This window comes from Bos indicus x Bos taurus, chromosome 8 (genome assembly GCF_003369695.1).
Source record: "Bos indicus x Bos taurus breed Angus x Brahman F1 hybrid chromosome 8, Bos_hybrid_MaternalHap_v2.0, whole genome shotgun sequence".
NCBI lineage: Eukaryota > Metazoa > Chordata > Mammalia > Artiodactyla > Bovidae > Bos > Bos indicus x Bos taurus.
The window spans coordinates 25357866-25375612 of NC_040083.1; the positions used below are offsets into that span (position 1 = coordinate 25357866).

Sequence of the window (17747 nt, forward strand, 5' to 3'; positions counted from 1 at the left end):
ACAGAATGCTTCTGGAAGGGGAAGGTCCTGAGGTACAAATATGAGTTAGGGAAGAGAATGCAAGAAGAAAAGAACATTGCAGCTAGAGGACACAGCATTGCGTGAAGGTAAAGAGTGCAAGATGTTGGAGGACTTGTCAGTCATACAGTTGACTGAAACAGGAGAGGAAAACTCAAAGCTGAGGTGGGAAACGTAGACAGAATCCAGATTATTGAGAGTTACACGTGCTGGGCTATGGCTTTGCATTTTAGTCCCAAAGCAAGGAGTGGAAGTGAGGGGCAATGCAGGATCGTGAACAGGGAAAACACTCCAGTTTTTAGAAAACTCACTCTGAAGGCGGTATAGACAATGGCTCAGCAGCTGGGAAACTCATTCAGAGCCCATCACATTAATTCAGCTGAGAAACACATAGACCTAAATTAAGAGACGGTGGCAAGAACAGAGAAGAAAGAACGGTCTTGAGAGATGGCATGGAGGTAGAGCTGACAGAGTTTAACGTCTAACTAGGGGTATACGGGAGAAGGGAAATGGTGTGAATCACAGGTTTCTGACTTGGCTGGGTAAACAGTGTGGTATTCCACAAGAAATAAAGAAGATAAAGTAGGTTTCTGGGGCTAGACAAGTCCAATTTTGGACACATTGAGCGCATTGTCCCCCTGGGTGATGTGCAGAAGGCAGCTGGCCATATGAAATGCATTTGACAATTCTGCGAACTGTTCCAGTGTGGATAATGTTACTTGAATTCAATTCTATATTTTCAGTATGTGTATTAACTCTTTTAAGGCCACTAGGTAAATTAGTGTAAGTGGTTTATTCTAAGGGCTTCAAAAACTAAGATAGCTCTCATTTTTTACTGTATTTGTTTGTTAAACTGAAATTATTTAACTACCTGCAATGTCATTTCTATTGTGAGCTATCTCTGATGGTTTGTGGGTGCTTGTTCATGGGCATGTAGCTGGCATCTGGACTGAATTAAAAACGGTTACCACGCAGATGGAGACAGAGGACAGAACTCTGGAACCCTTCTTTCATGCAACCTCATTGCCCATCACATTTTCCTAAATGCATCCCTACTTCCAGCTGCCATGGGGTCATCAAGCCTTGGCTTAAATCACATGTCCTCTGGCTTCAGGTCCCATGATGAAAAATTTATGGAGTCTTGGACACATTACAAGTTTTACAGCTTTACAGCTGAAATCCTTCTAGTCCTTCTGACCTACTGAAGGAAAGAAAATATGTTTTATTTTATTGGGATTCCCAAACATTTCTTTGAGTATATACATTTTCCCTACAGAATGTGTATGTTGCTTCCAGCAATGTGTTTCATATTACCTTGAAGAGTAGGGACGCTCTGATAGAAGGAAACAGCTTGGTCTTGTTGCCAGTACAAGAGGAAAAAAACAACTTGCAATTGGAAGCATGATAAAGTCTATGGATCATTAATTTGCCTTTCTCTTTGACTGAGGATACCTTATATGAGTCAATGACTGTACCCTAGTTTGTTTTAAAAATGGTACGTATCCCTAACTCATCATATGCTGGCTTTTTGAGGGGAGGTCTTTTTACTAGCTTATACACACACAAATATATATAAATGTATGTATGTATGTATTTTCTTCCTAGAACCTTAAAATTATCCATGTTCTTATTGCATGTTCTTATAAAGTAGCTCACGCTTGCTCAGTTGCATCTGAGTCTTTGCAACCCCAAGGACTATAGCCCACCAGGATTCTCTGTCCATGTGATCTTCCAAGCAAGAATACTGTAGTGGGATGCCATTTCCTACTCCAGGGGATATTCCTGATCCAGGGATGGTACCCACGTCTCCTGAGTCTCTTGCACTGGCAGGCAGATTCTTTACCGCTGTGCCACCTGTAGCTCAACACCCTTGAATTAAACATTTCCTGGATAACAAACTTTCCAATCTATGTCAAAGCCTAAGGTCTCTCTTTCTTCAGGGGATTATAAGTAATACTAGTTCACATGTGGCTTGAAAACGGGCTCACCTTGACAATGAAATCTGCTGTAAGTGGTCCAGCCATTCTCAGTATCTCTTTGTCTGGAAATTTCTGGAAGTCCACACTAGAATTGTCCACAAGAAAGATGCCTGTAGAGCTGAGACTGTTTTCACCTTTAGCCCCCTGGAGGGTTTTGGTTTCCAGATCTACATAATCAAACACAGGAAGAGGAAAGAAAGATGTTCCCAGGGCTACCACAGACCACACGCAAGCACATCCCATACAAAGTCTAGAGCTACAAGAGGGAGAAGTATCATTCTTTATAGGGCTGACATATTTGAAATGTGATAGAAACAAAATAGATAGGCACTGCTGGATCACATAGGAATTGATGCAGCAAATGAAATTATTTTAAAAGTTATTAATCAAGAATTCAGGGCTCCCTGTCAAAAAATCTTCAATTCCCTGGATGACTTCATTTGGGTACCCTAATTTACCACAACCATCTTCTTTGGACTAAACCATCTCATCCCCCATACATCTTATTGATTTCAGTCTTTACAGCCCTCAGTCTCGAATTTACCCAGTAGTTTTCCTTTTTGTCTATGAGACCCAGGGTACCTCTCTGAGTTCCTTAAGCACTCATTGGGTAATTTGATATTTATGTGTTACCTTGCAGTTATTGATACTTTGTGGTTACTTATTGCACATGGGCTATTGTTCAAAATGAAAAAAAAAAAAAAACAAAAACAAAACAAAACTACAGTGGCTTAAAGACAGAGAACTAACTATCCTCTTTACTTCTCTTTCTTTTTAAAATCCTTTTTAAATTCAGTCCTGTGTACTTATATGGCAGCTCATAAGAACTTAGGATGGAGAGAAGAACGTCTGGATCCCTGGAGCATTCCAATCTGAATTTGCCCAGTGACAAAGCCTAGGCAGCATCTTTTGTTTTAGGAAATCAGAGCATGCTGGGGAGGAGGGTAATTTTGATATATATTTCAAAGCAGGTTAAATTCTCATGTGATTGAGTACTTTAGAATAATTGCCTGGTACATGAAGAAACGTGGTTCAGTTCAGTCAGTTCAGTCACTCAGTCGTGTCCGACTCTTTGTGACCCCATGGACTGCAGCACACCAGGCCTCGCTGTCCATCACCAACTCCCAGAGTTGACTCAGACTCATGTCCATTGAGTCGGTGATGCCATCCAACCATCTCATCCTCTGTTGTGCCCTTCTCCCGCCTTCAATCTTTCCCAGCATTAGAATCTTTTCCAATGAGTCAGTTCTTCACATCAGGTGGCCAAAGTATTGGAGTTTCAGCTTCAGCATCAGTCCTTCCAATGAATATTCAGGACTGATTTCCTTTAGGATGGACTGGTTGGATCTCCTTGCAGTCCAAGGGACTCTCAAGAGTCTTCTCCAACACCACAGTTCAAAAGCATCAAATTCTTCAGTGCTCAGCTTTCATTATAGTCCAACTCTCACATCCATACATAACTACTGGAAAAATCATAGCTTTGGCTAGACGGACCTTTGTTGGCAAAGTAATGTCTCTGCTTTTAATATGCTGTCTAGGTTGGTTATAACTTTGCTTCCAAGGGGTATGCATCTTTCATTTCATGGCTGCAGTCACCATCTGCAGTGAGTTTGGAGCCCAGAAAAGTAAAGTCTATCACTATTTCCACTGTTTCCCCATCTATTTGCCATGAAGTAGTGGGACCAGATGCCATGATCTTAGTTTTCTGAATGTTGAGCTTGAAGCCAACTTTTTCACTCTCCTTCACTTTCATCAAGAGGCTATTTAGTTTTTCTTCACTTTCTGCCACAAGGGTGGTGTCATCTGCATATCTGAGGTTATTGATATTTCTCCCAGCAATCTTGATTCCAGCTTGTGCTTCATCTAGTCCAGCGTTTCTCATGATGTACTCTGCATATAAGTTAAATAAGCAGGGTGACAATATACAGCCTTGATGTACTCCATTCCCAATTTGGAACCAGTCTGTTGTTCCAGATTCAGTTCTAACCGTTGCTTCCTGACCTGCATACAGATTTCTCAAGAGGCAGGTCAGGTGGTCTGGTATTCCCATCTCTTTAAGAATCTTCCTCAGTTTGCTGTGATCCACACAGTCAAAGGCTTTGGCATAGTCAATAAAGCAGAAATAGATGTTTTTCTGGAACTCTCTTGCTTTTTAGATAATCCAATGGATATTGGCAATTTGATCTCTGGTTCCTCTGCCTTTTCTAAATCTACCTTGAACATGTGGAAGTGCACGGTTCACGTATTGTCGAAGCCTGGCTTGGAGAAATTTGAGCATTACTTTGCTAGTGTGTGAGATGAGTGCAATTGTGACGTAGTTTGAGCATTCTTTGGCATTGCCTTTCTATGGGATTGGAATGAAAACTGACCTTTTCCAGTCCTGTGGCCACTGCTGAGTTTTCCAAATTTGCTGGCCTATTGAGTGCAGCACTTTCACAGCATCATCTTTCAGGATTTGAAATAGCTCAACTGGAATTCCATCACCTCCACTAGAAACATGGATAGACTAAGTCTAACAATGGTTTTAAAACTTGCACAAAGACCCTTGGTTTTGGCAAGGGTTGTTTAGCAGAAACAATCCCTGGTAGAGTAGGGATCTGGGTCTCCTAGTCATTTAGTCAGAATGACTCCCCTCTTGTACACTCTGTAGATCGAGGTTTTGGAGTTAAGGACAGTTTTCAGGTCTCTGGAAGGACTAAGATACCCAATTTAGTTACAATAAATTACTCTAGATGTCTACTTCAAGTTTCCTACTAGAAGGACTAGCAATGGGTAGAAAACAGTGTCCAATTAATGCCCATGCCCCAGATGAAGTCGAGCAGCCCTTCTCTGGGAGTAGGTCTGGCCTTCCACCCAGGCCCCAGTGCAGGGAGGACCTCATGGAAGAATATAAGGCACATGGAGACGACATGGAGTGGGAGAAGCATAGTGGTTATCATCACAGGGAAGCAGCTCTGTGTCTCTTTTCCCTAGCCTTCCCTCCTCCAGCTGCCTCCGCTAATTTGTGGAGGGATCTCCAGGACATAAATTAACTTAGTTTTGGAAAACTCATGAAGATCTAAGCCTGAGTATCTGATTCAGTTTCATCACCAGGCCTCCCAGCTATCTTTCCCAAAATACTTCTGACTAACGATGGGCCGGGCCTGGACAGACTATCTACTCATGTGGAGCGTGTGTTAGTCACTTAGTTGTGTCCAGCTCTTTGTGACTCCATGGACTGTGCCCACTAGGCTCCTCTTTCTGTGGAATTCTCCAGGCAAGAATACTGCAGTGAGTAGCCATTTCCTTCTCCAGTGGATCTTTTTGACTCAGGGATTGAACCTGGGTCTCCTGCATTGCAGGCAGATTCTTTACCATCTGAGCCACTAGAGAAGCTCCCTAAATATTTACAGCTGGACTCATATTGGGCCAGCTTCTGGGACTCAAGGATAAAAGGGCTGCAAGAAAAACAGGGCAATATTTATTCACACATTTATTTTACTGAGTTATATTCCAAACATCAAAACTGCCTTAGTTATACATATGTTATCAATAGTATGCCTGTTGGCAGAAAAAGCAGATTCTGTTTTGCTTTCCATCATTCATGATTATCATCTGAAGCTTCACCTATCCAATCTCTAAAGTAATTAAATCAAACAAAGCCAATTCTTCAGCTTCTTAGGAATCATACAATTAGGAAGTCTAGGATGCCACTACATTTATAAAAATGAATTTTCCTCTTACATCTATTCCTTTGGGTGGGTCCTTTCTTCTGCAATGAGGAGTAAGTCCGCCATTTGGTGATGGACTGGTCTAGACTTTTTTTTTAGCCTCTCATTGCACAGAAAAATACTTTTTTTGACTGAGGTTGTTACACCAGCAGTTAATTCTGTCCAGTTCTCAAGGGGAAAAACAAATCATTTGAATGGTAATAGTGTACAAACATATATCATCCTTGGACATGTGAACAATATATTTTGGGGGGTTGTTCAGGGTTAAAAAAGGACTTGGGTCCATATAAGGTGGTTTCCCAGAATCTTTTGACTTTGCCTGGACTGTACCTTACTTATTCCTTTATGTCACATGACCTCTTAAATCCCACCTTTCCCATGACATGCAATTATTTTTATTTTTAGAAAGACTTCAGTAGGCTCTCTGAACTTTCACAGGCTCCAATTTGTCTCCCTCTTGTTTGTCTTTCTGGAATGATTTCATTTATAATCCAATTGCCAAAAGATAATGCTTGCTACCTAAATTGGCTTCTTAGGCAAGTGTGTGGGAGGGAAGAGAAAGCAGATGATAGATGGTTCTGGAGGAAGCTAGGAACAGTCACAGCGGAGATCAGAAATGCTCAAGGGACCAACTGAAGAGAAGTCTTTCAGTGAAAGTGAATTTTGCAGAGAATGCTGGCATATCCTGTCCTATTCTCTCCTGGTTTATAGCCTATAATTTTCTCCTTGTGATTTACAAGTTTCCATCTAAACAACACTACATGGTAAAAAAAAAAAAAAAAAAAAAAGATGTGGCTATGTACTGCTGGCTTGGCATGACTAAAGATCAATTCTTGCCCAGGCTCTGGTTGGACCCTGCTACCATTTGATCTTTGGGGTTATGATTACCCTTCAATCCTGAATTCCAAAAGCTATCTTCAAGATGTTAGGGTCTTGCATTATCTTTTCTACCTGGTGTGCTTATTTAGACCCCACAGTTCTCTTTAAATGCCATTGGGTTAAGATTGTGAGGAGTTTCTATATTCCTCTAAATTGATGAAGTAATGGAGCATGAAAGTAGAAATTTAAAAGAATGAAGAAGAGGGAGGGAAGGTTGGAAAGAAGAAGAAAAACAAGAGGTGAGGCAAGGAAAAGACTGAGATCGACTGAAGAGGAAGAAGAGAGAGAATGAGAAATAACATGCACAAAATCATAAACATGTGCTTAACTCAGGAACAATCTATTGGAAGCATCAATTTTGCATCTTTCAGGATGACTGTGGTTAGAGGTAATAACCAGAGAGGTTTCTGCTATCTCCTAGGCAACTGAAAGAGAAATAAAAGTACTCAAAATACCATATTATGATAGAGAATTAAGATTTGTATTCCTAAATCGTAATCTTTTCTGGGAGGGAGAAAAAAAACAGAATAATGACTAAAATTCTCAATATCCAAAAGTCAACAACTGAGTTTACTTACACAGGTGATCAGGTCCTTTTAAGACAAGACGAATATGTCTGCTTCCATAGGGAATACCAACCACTGTGTTGTCCACTAGAGAGAAAAAAGCAGAATCTTAAAACACATAATTTGATACAAAATTACTGATTATGTCCTATGTAAGGCACTGATTTACAAACACCCCCAAATGACAATCTTTTAAAAATGTGTTTAAAATCTGAACACCAATATGTGGGAATCAAAATTTACACTTTCTACAAAATAAAATATGCTGAAAAAGCTGGTCACTTGCTAATTCATAGGGATCTGGCCTTTGAAAAAAATATATGAATTGTGACATATTGAAAAAAGAATTTACAAGTGTTCATTTCTAATGTTAAAACCTGATCCTGTATCCTCATATTTTAAACTGGAGCAGTTGTATAGAATTACAAAAAGAAAATAAGTTCTAATGCTCTAAAGAAGATTTTATTATATTAAAATCTGGCTTTCCCTTGAGCAAAGTGAGTATGTTGGATGAGTACCACAGATCAGAAGGCACTATCTTGTATTTTTTTAACTTTCTAGGTCAGAAATCATGCTTTCCATTCTTTAATATCCTTCACACTATCTACAGCTAATACTATATTTTGTGAGTGTCCCATAAATGTTTACTAACATTCCCCCAACATTCCCTCTTGATTTTGAAAATTTTTAAAAATTGACTGAATTAGAGATTATTTTAGAAATTATTCAATTTTCATCCTATCTGAAAACTGAGCCACAATTCAGTGGAAGCACTCCTAAAACCTACATTTGCTAAAAAATTAGAGGAATATAACATGTATCTCAAACACATCATAGGTGTGCTCATTTAGAACTCTATTTGTGAAATGAATCCTTTATATTTGCATAGCACTGAAGAATTTCACTTTCCCCTAAACTTTACTATTTATTCCGTCACCCCAAACTTATAATATGGGCAAAGAGGATGCTATCATTCTGATTTGATGACGAAGAAATGAGGCCTCTGAGAAGTATAATAAGTAACAGAAGGTCAAAGACCAGGAGGGCATTTCAGAAGACAACAGAAAGGCAGGCATTTTTAAACTCATCAGCATATTCAGAAACTCTGTGGGATTCTTTGTTTCCCATCTTTCCAGCATTATACATTACCATCCTATCTATCACTGGAAGAATTTCATTTGAGTAAAAGAATCCCCAAAGCTAGCCAATTTCTCTGAACCTTAACATTATCATCCTGTCTTTGGGAGAATTTAATTTCAATAAATGAATTTCAGACATTCTCTAACTTCTCTGACTCTTAGTTTCTCTGTAAAACAGTGAAACCAACACTTACTTCACAATACTACTGTTAGCAGATGTAAGTATGACTATAGACATGTATACCAAGCAGACATATAGTCTGGAACACAGTAGGTATTTTGTAAATATCATTTTATCTGTCTATTCCAAGTATCCTTAAGGACAGAGACTGAAATGCTGTTTACTTTGATGATGTTTTTAAATGCTCCAAGGCCCAGAGCTCATAGCCAGCTGAATGAGAAAGAAGAATCATATGCTCCCAATTTCTTCCCTAAAAGGTTACATTTATCAAGTTTTCTACAATATTGAACATTCTACACACATTACAACCTTTTAGTTGTATTTTAATGCCAGGCACTGTTAAAGAAAAGGCTGGATTTTGGATAGCTAAGAGTTTGTGGCACAGAAGAACAAAATACATAAGGGGAATACAGAAAAGGAAAACAAATGTTGAGACTGGGCCCTTAGAGCTTTAAACATCTTGCATTAAGCCATGGGTATTTAAGCTTATAAAAGAAACTCAAAGCAGTTAAAACAATGGGCTTTCTAGAAATAGAAAGTCTTTGTTTATCCACAGGTCAAGTAAAGTGCAAGTAAAAGGAAAGCTCTCTGGCCCTGCAGTGCTCAGCAGTGGGCTTCTGACCCCCACATGGCTCAGCAGCCTCCCTCTTGTTCTGCTGAGAAGTGACTCACTTTCCACATGCGGGGGCATTAACCCAATTAACTCAAGCTTTTGGCTGGCACAGTCACTTTTGTACACTCCCCAAGGAAGATGGAGAAGAGCCTAGAAGGTTGTTGGGGGAAGAGGGTAGGATGGAGAGAGTAGACCAGGCAAGATGGAATGTCTCCAGATTGCCCTCTGCTCTTGCCATGTCAAAGAGAAATACGGAGAATTCAGGCTAGTGCCAACTTGAACAGTCAGCAATGCACAGCACCAGATGTAGGAAGAGTCCCCGCTTATCCTCCTATGGTTCTATAAAGGGTGAACAGACAACTGGTAGGTCATCAGGCAACTGCCAAATTGATTATTTTATTCCATAGATACTATCTGAGTGTCTCCTAGTATCAAGCTTCATGTTGTTGCTAAGCCCTGTCTGAATCTTTGTGACCCCAAGGACTGAAGCACACTAGGCTCCTCTGTTCATGGGATTTCCCAGGCTAAACTACAGGAGTAGGTTGCCATTTCCTTCCCTAGGGGATCTTCCCAACCCAGGAATCGAAGCTGCATCTCCTGCATTGCAGGCAAACTCTTTGCTGCTGAGTCACCAGGGAAGCCCACATATCAGGTACATTTCAGTGACAAAGAAGACAAACCATTGGTCCAACATTAGGGTTCCTACAAAAGGGACCTAAGATAAAATATGCAGGGAAATACCACATACCATACTCCACTCATGGAAATTCCCAAGCACATTAGTTTCTTAAGATCCCTGAACCAAAGAATTCCATTTCACTCTATTTAACTAGTGTGTTCCCAATGTGTTTACCCATGGAAACTTTTTATGTATTGTCTTTTCACACTGTCTGATACATCTCAGAATATACTTTGAGATATGGTGCTCTTCACTTGGCAAAAAAGCAAGATAGGAAAAAAATTAATTTTATTTGCCACATATTGATAAAAAGCCAGTCTTTGAGTTACAGATGTATTAATAATTGTCTCATTTGATGATAAATTCTCAATGATTAGGGATGGGTTGGAAGATTCTTCTACTTGCTGTCGAATACAGTATGGTGCACAGAGGGGTGTTTAAGAGACTGGAGAAGAGGGAGTGGAGGAAAGGGAATCCTCCTACACTGCTGTGGGAAAGGAAACTGGTGCAACCACTTTGGAGAACAGCATGGAGGTTCCTTAAAAAACTAAAAATAGAGCTTCCATATGATCCAGCAATTCCACTCCTGAGCATATAGCCAGTGAAAATCATAATTCAAAAAGATACATGCAACTCAGTGTTCTTGAAGAAGGAAATGGCAACCCACTCCAGTATTCTTGCCTGGAGAAACCCACGCACAGAGGAGCCTGGCAGACTACAGTTCATGGGGTCACAAGTGTCAGACACTACTTAGCATCCAAATCACCACCAACTCAATGTTCACTGCAGCACTATTTACAACAGCCAAAACATGGAAGCAACCTAAATGCCTGTCAACATAGGAATGGATAAAGAAGGTTCCAATTAACAATGGACTATTACTTAGCCATAAAAAATAATGAAGTAATGCCATTTGCAGCAATATGGATGAACCCAGAGATTATCATACTAAGTGAAATAAGTCAGACAAACATCATGTGATATCACTTATATATGGAATCTTAAAAAATATACAAATGAACCTATTTATGAAATAGAAACAGACTTACAGAAAACAAACTTATAATTACCAAAGGGGATAGCAGGTGGGGGAGAGAAATAAACTAGGAATTTGGGATTTGTATATATATATACACACTGCTGCTGCTGCTGCTGCTAAGTCGCTTCAGTCGTGTCTGACTCTGTGCGACCCCACAGACGGCAGCCCACCAGACTTCCCCGACCCTGGGATTCTCCAGGCAAGAACACTGGAGTGGGTTGACATTTCCTTCTTCAATTCATGAAAATGGAAAGTGAAAGGGAAGTCGCTTAGTCGTGCCCGACTCTTAGTGACCCCATGGATTGCAGCCTACCAGACTCCTCTGTCCGTGGATTTTCCAGGCAAGAGTACTGGAGTGGGGTGCCATCGCCTTCTACTATATATAAAATAGATAAACAACAAGGACTATATAGCATAGGGAGCTATATTCAATATCTTGCAATAACCTATAATGCAAAATAATATGAAAAAGAATATATATGTGTGTGTGTTTGTATAACTGAATCACTTTGCTGTATACATAAAACTAACACAACACTGCAAATTAACTATACTTCAATTAAAAATGGTTAAAAAAAGACACTAGAGAATGTGTGAGAAGGCTGGTTTTATCACCTTCCTCCTGAATGATTAATTTAGTTGGTATGGCTCAGAGAAGGCGATGGCACCCCACTCCAGTACTCTTGCCTGGAAAATCCCATGGACGGAGGAGCCTGGTAGGCTGCAGTCCACGGGGTCGTGAAGAGTCGGACACGACTGAGCGACTTCCCTTTCACTTTTCACTTTCATGCATTGGAGAAGGAAATGGCAACCCACTCCAGTGTTCTTGCCTGGAGAATCCCAGGGACGGGGGAGCCTGCTGGGCTGCCGTCTCTGGGGTCGCACAGAGTCGGACACGACTGAAGCGACTTAGCAGCAGCAGCATGGCTAGTAAGGTAGGTGGCTACATTCTTTCTTACCAGGCTGTGCATTTCTTGGATGCCCTTCCCACAAAGGCACATTGCCCTATGATCAAATGCATCTGCTCTAATCTGTTCTGGCTTTGTTGACAGAACCATGATGCCAATCAACAGAACATATTTCTAGGTTATTAGTAAGCAATTCTGACTTCCTTCAGAAATTAGATACTCTCTCTCAGTTAAAGAGACAAGTTTTCCATGGGAATCAAAAATTCTGTCATTTCACATTTATAGGATGTAAAAGCCCTTTCCCCAAAAAACTGTTCTCAACAATTTTACTTAAAATATTTCCTCAAAAATCTACAAATGTATATATATTTCACATTTTTCAATAAACCTTTTATATTTGTTTTTAATTTTGTCATATATGGATTTATTCATGTGATTCATTGCTGTATCAGAAAACTTGACAATAATAATTTTTTTAAAAGACAGGATTTCCCATCCTGATATCTGAGCTTGTCTTGTTTTTAGACCTGTTGGTAAGTTTCATGCTTTTAGAGATTCTTCTCTGTAAGCTTATGAAGCTGATAGTTAATCTTATTATTATTTTTTAAATGAAAGAGCCACTATTAATATAGTTGGCTACAGATAAAAATAATGCGCTAATGGAAGCAACCTAAATGTCCATTGACAGATGAATGGATAAATAAGATATATAACATATAGACGAAAACAATTCACCACTATAAAAGGGAATGAAGTAATTCCTTTTTAGCAACATGCAGGGATACTGAAATCATACTAAGCAAAGTAAGTCAGAGAAAGACAAATATATGATATCACTTATATGTGGAATCTAAAATATGAGACAAATGAACTGATTTACAAAACAGAAACAGACTCACAGATGTAGAAAACAAATTTATGGTTAACAGAGAAGAAAGGGGATGGGGGAGGGACAAATTAGGAGTTTGGGATTAGCAGATACAAACTACTACAAACAAAATAGATAAATAGCAAGGTCCTACTGTATAGCACAGGGAACTACATTCAATACAGTAATAGACCATAATAGAAGAGAATATGAAAAAGAATATATATACACATATATAAAATGATATGCATATTATATATATACACACATAGATCCATAGGCTTCCCTGGTGGCTCAGATGTCAAGAGTCCACCCACAATGCTCGAGACCTGGATTTGATCCCTGGGTTGGGAAGATCCCCTGGAGGAAAGCATGGCAATCCACTCCAGTATTCTTGCCAGGAGAATCCCCATGGACAGAGGAGCCTGGTGGGCTACAGTCCAGAGGGTCGCAAAAAGTTGGATGTGACTGCGCGACTAAGTACAACACACACACACACACACACACATATATATGTAACTTTGCTGTATACCAGAAACTAACACAATATTGTAAATTAACTATAAGTGAAAAACTAGTTTGTCAATAGTTTTTTTTTTTTACTTAGTCATAGCATATGGCCTGCAGGATCTTAGCTCCCCAACCAGGGAGATCCAACCCACACCCTTGGCAGTGTAGTGTGGAGTCCTAACCACTGGACTGCCAGGGAATTCCCAATAGTCTGCCAAGCTTGAGGAGATTTGAATGGCTTTTTTTTTCTCTTCATGACAACTTTATTATTATTAAAATATATACAACAAACTAAGGTGAGACTGAGGGTTTGAGGCTTTCAGAACCTGTCCCCATACCCCTACTGTTTATCGGCACTTGCGCAACGGAGGATGCATACTGAATAGGCCAGACCAAGTGTAGCCTTCTCTCCTGCTGAGGAACTTCATCCCTACAGATGCCTAGGTCAAAACCTTTGGAGACACCCTTTACCTCTAATCAGTTACAAAGTCCTACTGTCACTAGAGTCAAAATATCATATATAATTGATTCGAAGAGGAACAATTGTTCACATCAGAATATAGATATATGTATATATATAAAGTCAGAATGCACTGCACCGTCGATAGCATTTATATTCTCTCTCACAGAGGTAGTATCCCTGTCACAGTTATCTTTGCCTACATAGGTACCAACCAACGTCAACACAGGCAATACATCAAATTTGCACAGTGGATGTCAGCAGCATGGAAGAAGATGACAAGACGATAGTGGAACACGGTATTTAACCTCTTGGAACCAAATTGTTGTGGGAGTTGTAAGGAGATAAATAATCAAAAGCACTTAACATTTCCAAAGTGGAAGCCGAAAGCAGGCTGCTTCTACATAATTGCAAAACTGAATCAAGAACCCAGGGTCAAAACTTCTGTTTCCTGTCAAGATGAAGGAACAGGGCCCAGGCTTAACCTCCTGCCTGAAACAATCAAGAAGTCAGAAAAAACTGTATGAAACAGTGACTTTCAAGACCCTGAATATTAAGCCAAAAAGGACAGCAATTTCTGGGATTCAGGAAAACAAGAGAAGAACCTTAACATTGCCCAGCCCAAATTCTGCCTTGAAAGACTTTTCCAGGCCATCCATGGAAGTGGGAACTTGGATAGAGCTTGGAGGCTTCCCTGAGTTAAGGAGACAAAGCTAATAAGGGTCCAAAGACATCAAGGTGACTAGAGTTTGAAGGACAGGTTATCCCTCTGTGTCCAGAGAGAAGAGAGGAATACGTAGACGACTTTGGAGATTTAAGACCATTCCTTTAGGTGTTCAGCAGTGATCCATATACTAATCAGTACATGTGTGTGAAAAGCAACCTCAGTACATGCATGTGAAAAAGCACCCTGAGGCCAGGAAAAGAACTACATAAATAGGGAAACACAAAATAGAACCAACACAATTCTAGGACTGAGAATATGTTATTCCAGCAGCCAGGCTGGAAAATTAAATAATTCATGGAACATTGAGTATTCAGAAGAGTCTTGTCTCAGTAGCAGGGCACATTAGTTATCACTAATCCAAATGTGGCTTTGGTCCATCTATCAAATTTTGAGAACCAAAAGGATCAAACTGATTCCAAGTAACTGCTTCTAGAGCAAAAGTCAGGAATATTTATAGCAATACAAAAATATCTAGTATCCAAGAAGATAAAATTTGCAGTGTCTGAAATTAGGTCAAAAATTACCCAGCATGCAAAGAAACTCCCTCAAATACACTCATACTTGAAAAGAAAAATAAATCAATTAAAACAGTTACTGTAACTCTATTCCTTATGTTGAAAAGCTTAAGTAAAAACAACAACAAAAACTCTAGGTCCAAAGAATTTCACTGGTAAATACTACCAAGCGCATGAAGAAGAAATAACATCAATCTGTTCCACCAAACACATTCTCTTCCACTAAACAGAAGAGAAGTGAACAGACTTCCCATTTCATGGCATGAGGTCAGTATCATGCTGATACCAAAACCAGACAAAGATGGTATAAAAAAGGACAAATGGACAACTATCTCTCATGAACATGGATGTTAAAAACTCACAAACAATATACTGGAAAATCAAATTCAGTAATTCATATAAAGAATAACACATCATGATTTAGTTGAGTTTATCTCAGGAATACAAGGTTGATTAGTTGAAAATCAATTAATGTTATCCATTATAATAAAAGTTTAAGGAACTTTCACATGATCATATCAGTTGAGGTAGAAAAAGCATTGGACAAAATTGAACATCCATTCAAGAGAATAATGCTCAGCAGATTAGGAATAGAACAGAAATTCTTCAAGGTGATAAAGAGCATTTACCAAAAAACCTACAGCTAACATCATACTCAATGGTGCAAAACTGAATGCTTTCCCCCTTAAAATTGGCAGGAGGTTAAGAATAGCCATTCTTGCCATGTCTGCTCAACATTGTACTGGACATCCTTGCTAGTATGGTAAGGCCATTAATAAATAAGTGGTTTACAAATAGAAAAGGAGAAACTAAAGCCATCCTTATTCATAAACAACATGATTGTTTATGCAGAAAACTCAAAAACTCTCAGAACTATTAAGTGAGTTTAGCAAGTTCATAAAATAGCCAAAATAAACTAGTAATACACAACTGGAAACTGAAATAGAAAATATGATGCCCTTTGTAATAGTTGCAAAATGTTGAAAGAGGTATAAGTCTAACTAAAATATATGCTGAAAATTAAAAAGGGACTGATGAAGCAATCAAAGAAGATCTAAATAAATAAATGCCTAGACATGAAGCGCTCATAGGTTGATATCATCACATATAAAATACATCAATTCCCTCCAAATCAACCTATAGAATTAACAAAATTAAAAGTCCCAGCAAGATTTTCTGTATATATGGACATATTGTAAAATTTATATGCAAGGTCAAAGGAATTAGTATATAATAGCTAAAATGAGTTTGAAAGGGAGAATAAAATTAGAGAAATCAAACTACCTGATTTTAAGGCTTAAAGTTACAATAACTAAGACAATGTAGTATTGGTGAAAGAACTGGCACAAAGATCAGAAGAGAGAGCCCAGGAATAGACCCACACTGAAACAGACAATGAATTTCTGATAGTTTTAAAAACAATTCAAGGGAGAAAAGATCAACTTTTCAATACATGGCTGAAAGAATTGGACATCCTTAAAGAAAAAATTCAACCTACACATAAAACATACTTTATATAAAAATTAACTGAAAAGAGGTCATAGACTTAAAGGTAAAATATAAAACTATAACTCTTTCAGAAGAAGACACAGAAGAAAGTTTTGTGACCTGGGATTAGGCAAGGAGTTCTTAGATATGACATTACAGGCACCATCCATGGAAAGAGAAAAATAAACTGGTATTCATCAAAATTCAAAGCTTTTGCTTTGTGAAAGATAAAGTTGAGCAACTTTGAAAAAAGAAGGTATAAATATTTTTAAGTTGCAAATCCAACAAAGGACTTGTTCTCAGCACATGTAAACTCTCAACACTCAACAGCAGGAAACCAAAACGTTTGTTTTAAAAACTGGCAAGTAACTTTAATTAATACTACATCAAGGAGGAAATAAGCACATGTGTGACCAGCAGAATAATTCCTCACCCTTCCTCTTGCCAAAGACGTCCATATCCTAAGCCCCAGAACCTATGAATATGTTACATGAAAAGGGGGAATTAAGGTTGCTGATGAAAAACGTTGCTAATCAGCTCACCTTAAAATAGAAACAGCATCTTAGATTATCTAGGTAGGCCAAATATAATCACAAAACTTCTTTAAACTGGAAAAGGGAGAGAGAAGAGGTGGTTAGAGTCATAGAAAGATCTGAAGATGCTGTTACTGGCTTTGAAGATGCCAAGGCTTGTAGACAGCCTTCAAAAGCTGAAAAATCAAAGAAAATGGACCCTTCAGAAGAAATACAGCCCTGCTAACACCTTGATTTTAGTCCAGCAAGACCTACTATAGACTTCTGACTCTCCAAAACTATAAAATAATTGTGTTGCTTTAAGCCACTAAGTTTGTGGTTATTTGTTACAGCAGCAACTGGGAATAATACAACCTAGGGCCTAGAGGAGCTACCCCACGTTGAAGGTCAGGAAGGGTGGAGGTGAGGAGATACCCCTTGTCCAATGTAAGGAACAGCAGCTGTGCTTTGCTGGAGCAGCCGTGAAGAGATACCCCACGCCCAAGGTAAGAGAAACCCAAGTAAGATGGTAGGTGTTGCAAGAGGGCATCAGAAGGCAGACACACTGAAACCATACTCACAGAAAACTAGTCAATCTAATCACACTAGGACCACAGCCTTGTCTAACTCAATGAAACTAAGCCATGCCCGTGGGGCAACCCAAGACGGGCGGGTCATGGTGGAGAGATCTGACAGAATGTGGTCCACTGGAGAAGGGAATGGCAAACCAGTTCACTATTCTTGCCTTGAGAACCCAATGAACAGTATGAAAAGGCAAAATGATAGGATACTGAAAGAGGAACTCCCCAGGTCAGTAGGTGCCCAATATGCTACTGGAGATCAGTGGAGAAATAACTCCAGAAAGAATGAAGGGATGGAGCCAAAGCAAAAACAATACCTAGCTGTGGATGTGACTGGTGATAGAAGGAAGGTCCAATGCTGTAAAGAGCAATACT

General features: G+C 39.2%; 1 protein-coding gene across 3 annotated transcripts in view; it reads right to left on the reverse strand.

The window, feature by feature from the left end:
- The window catches only part of ADAMTSL1 (ADAMTS like 1), a 1125264-nt gene that overhangs the window by 281712 nt on the left and 825805 nt on the right, over nt 1-17747 (reverse strand). For all 3 annotated transcript variants that reach the window (XM_027549171.1, XM_027549170.1, XM_027549172.1), the window contains 2 exons: nt 7165-7239; nt 2007-2164 (listed from right to left, as the gene is read on the reverse strand). In XM_027549171.1, the coding sequence (XP_027404972.1) occupies nt 2007-2164; nt 7165-7239 (233 nt within the window). The remainder of the gene's footprint in view (nt 1-2006; nt 2165-7164; nt 7240-17747) is intronic.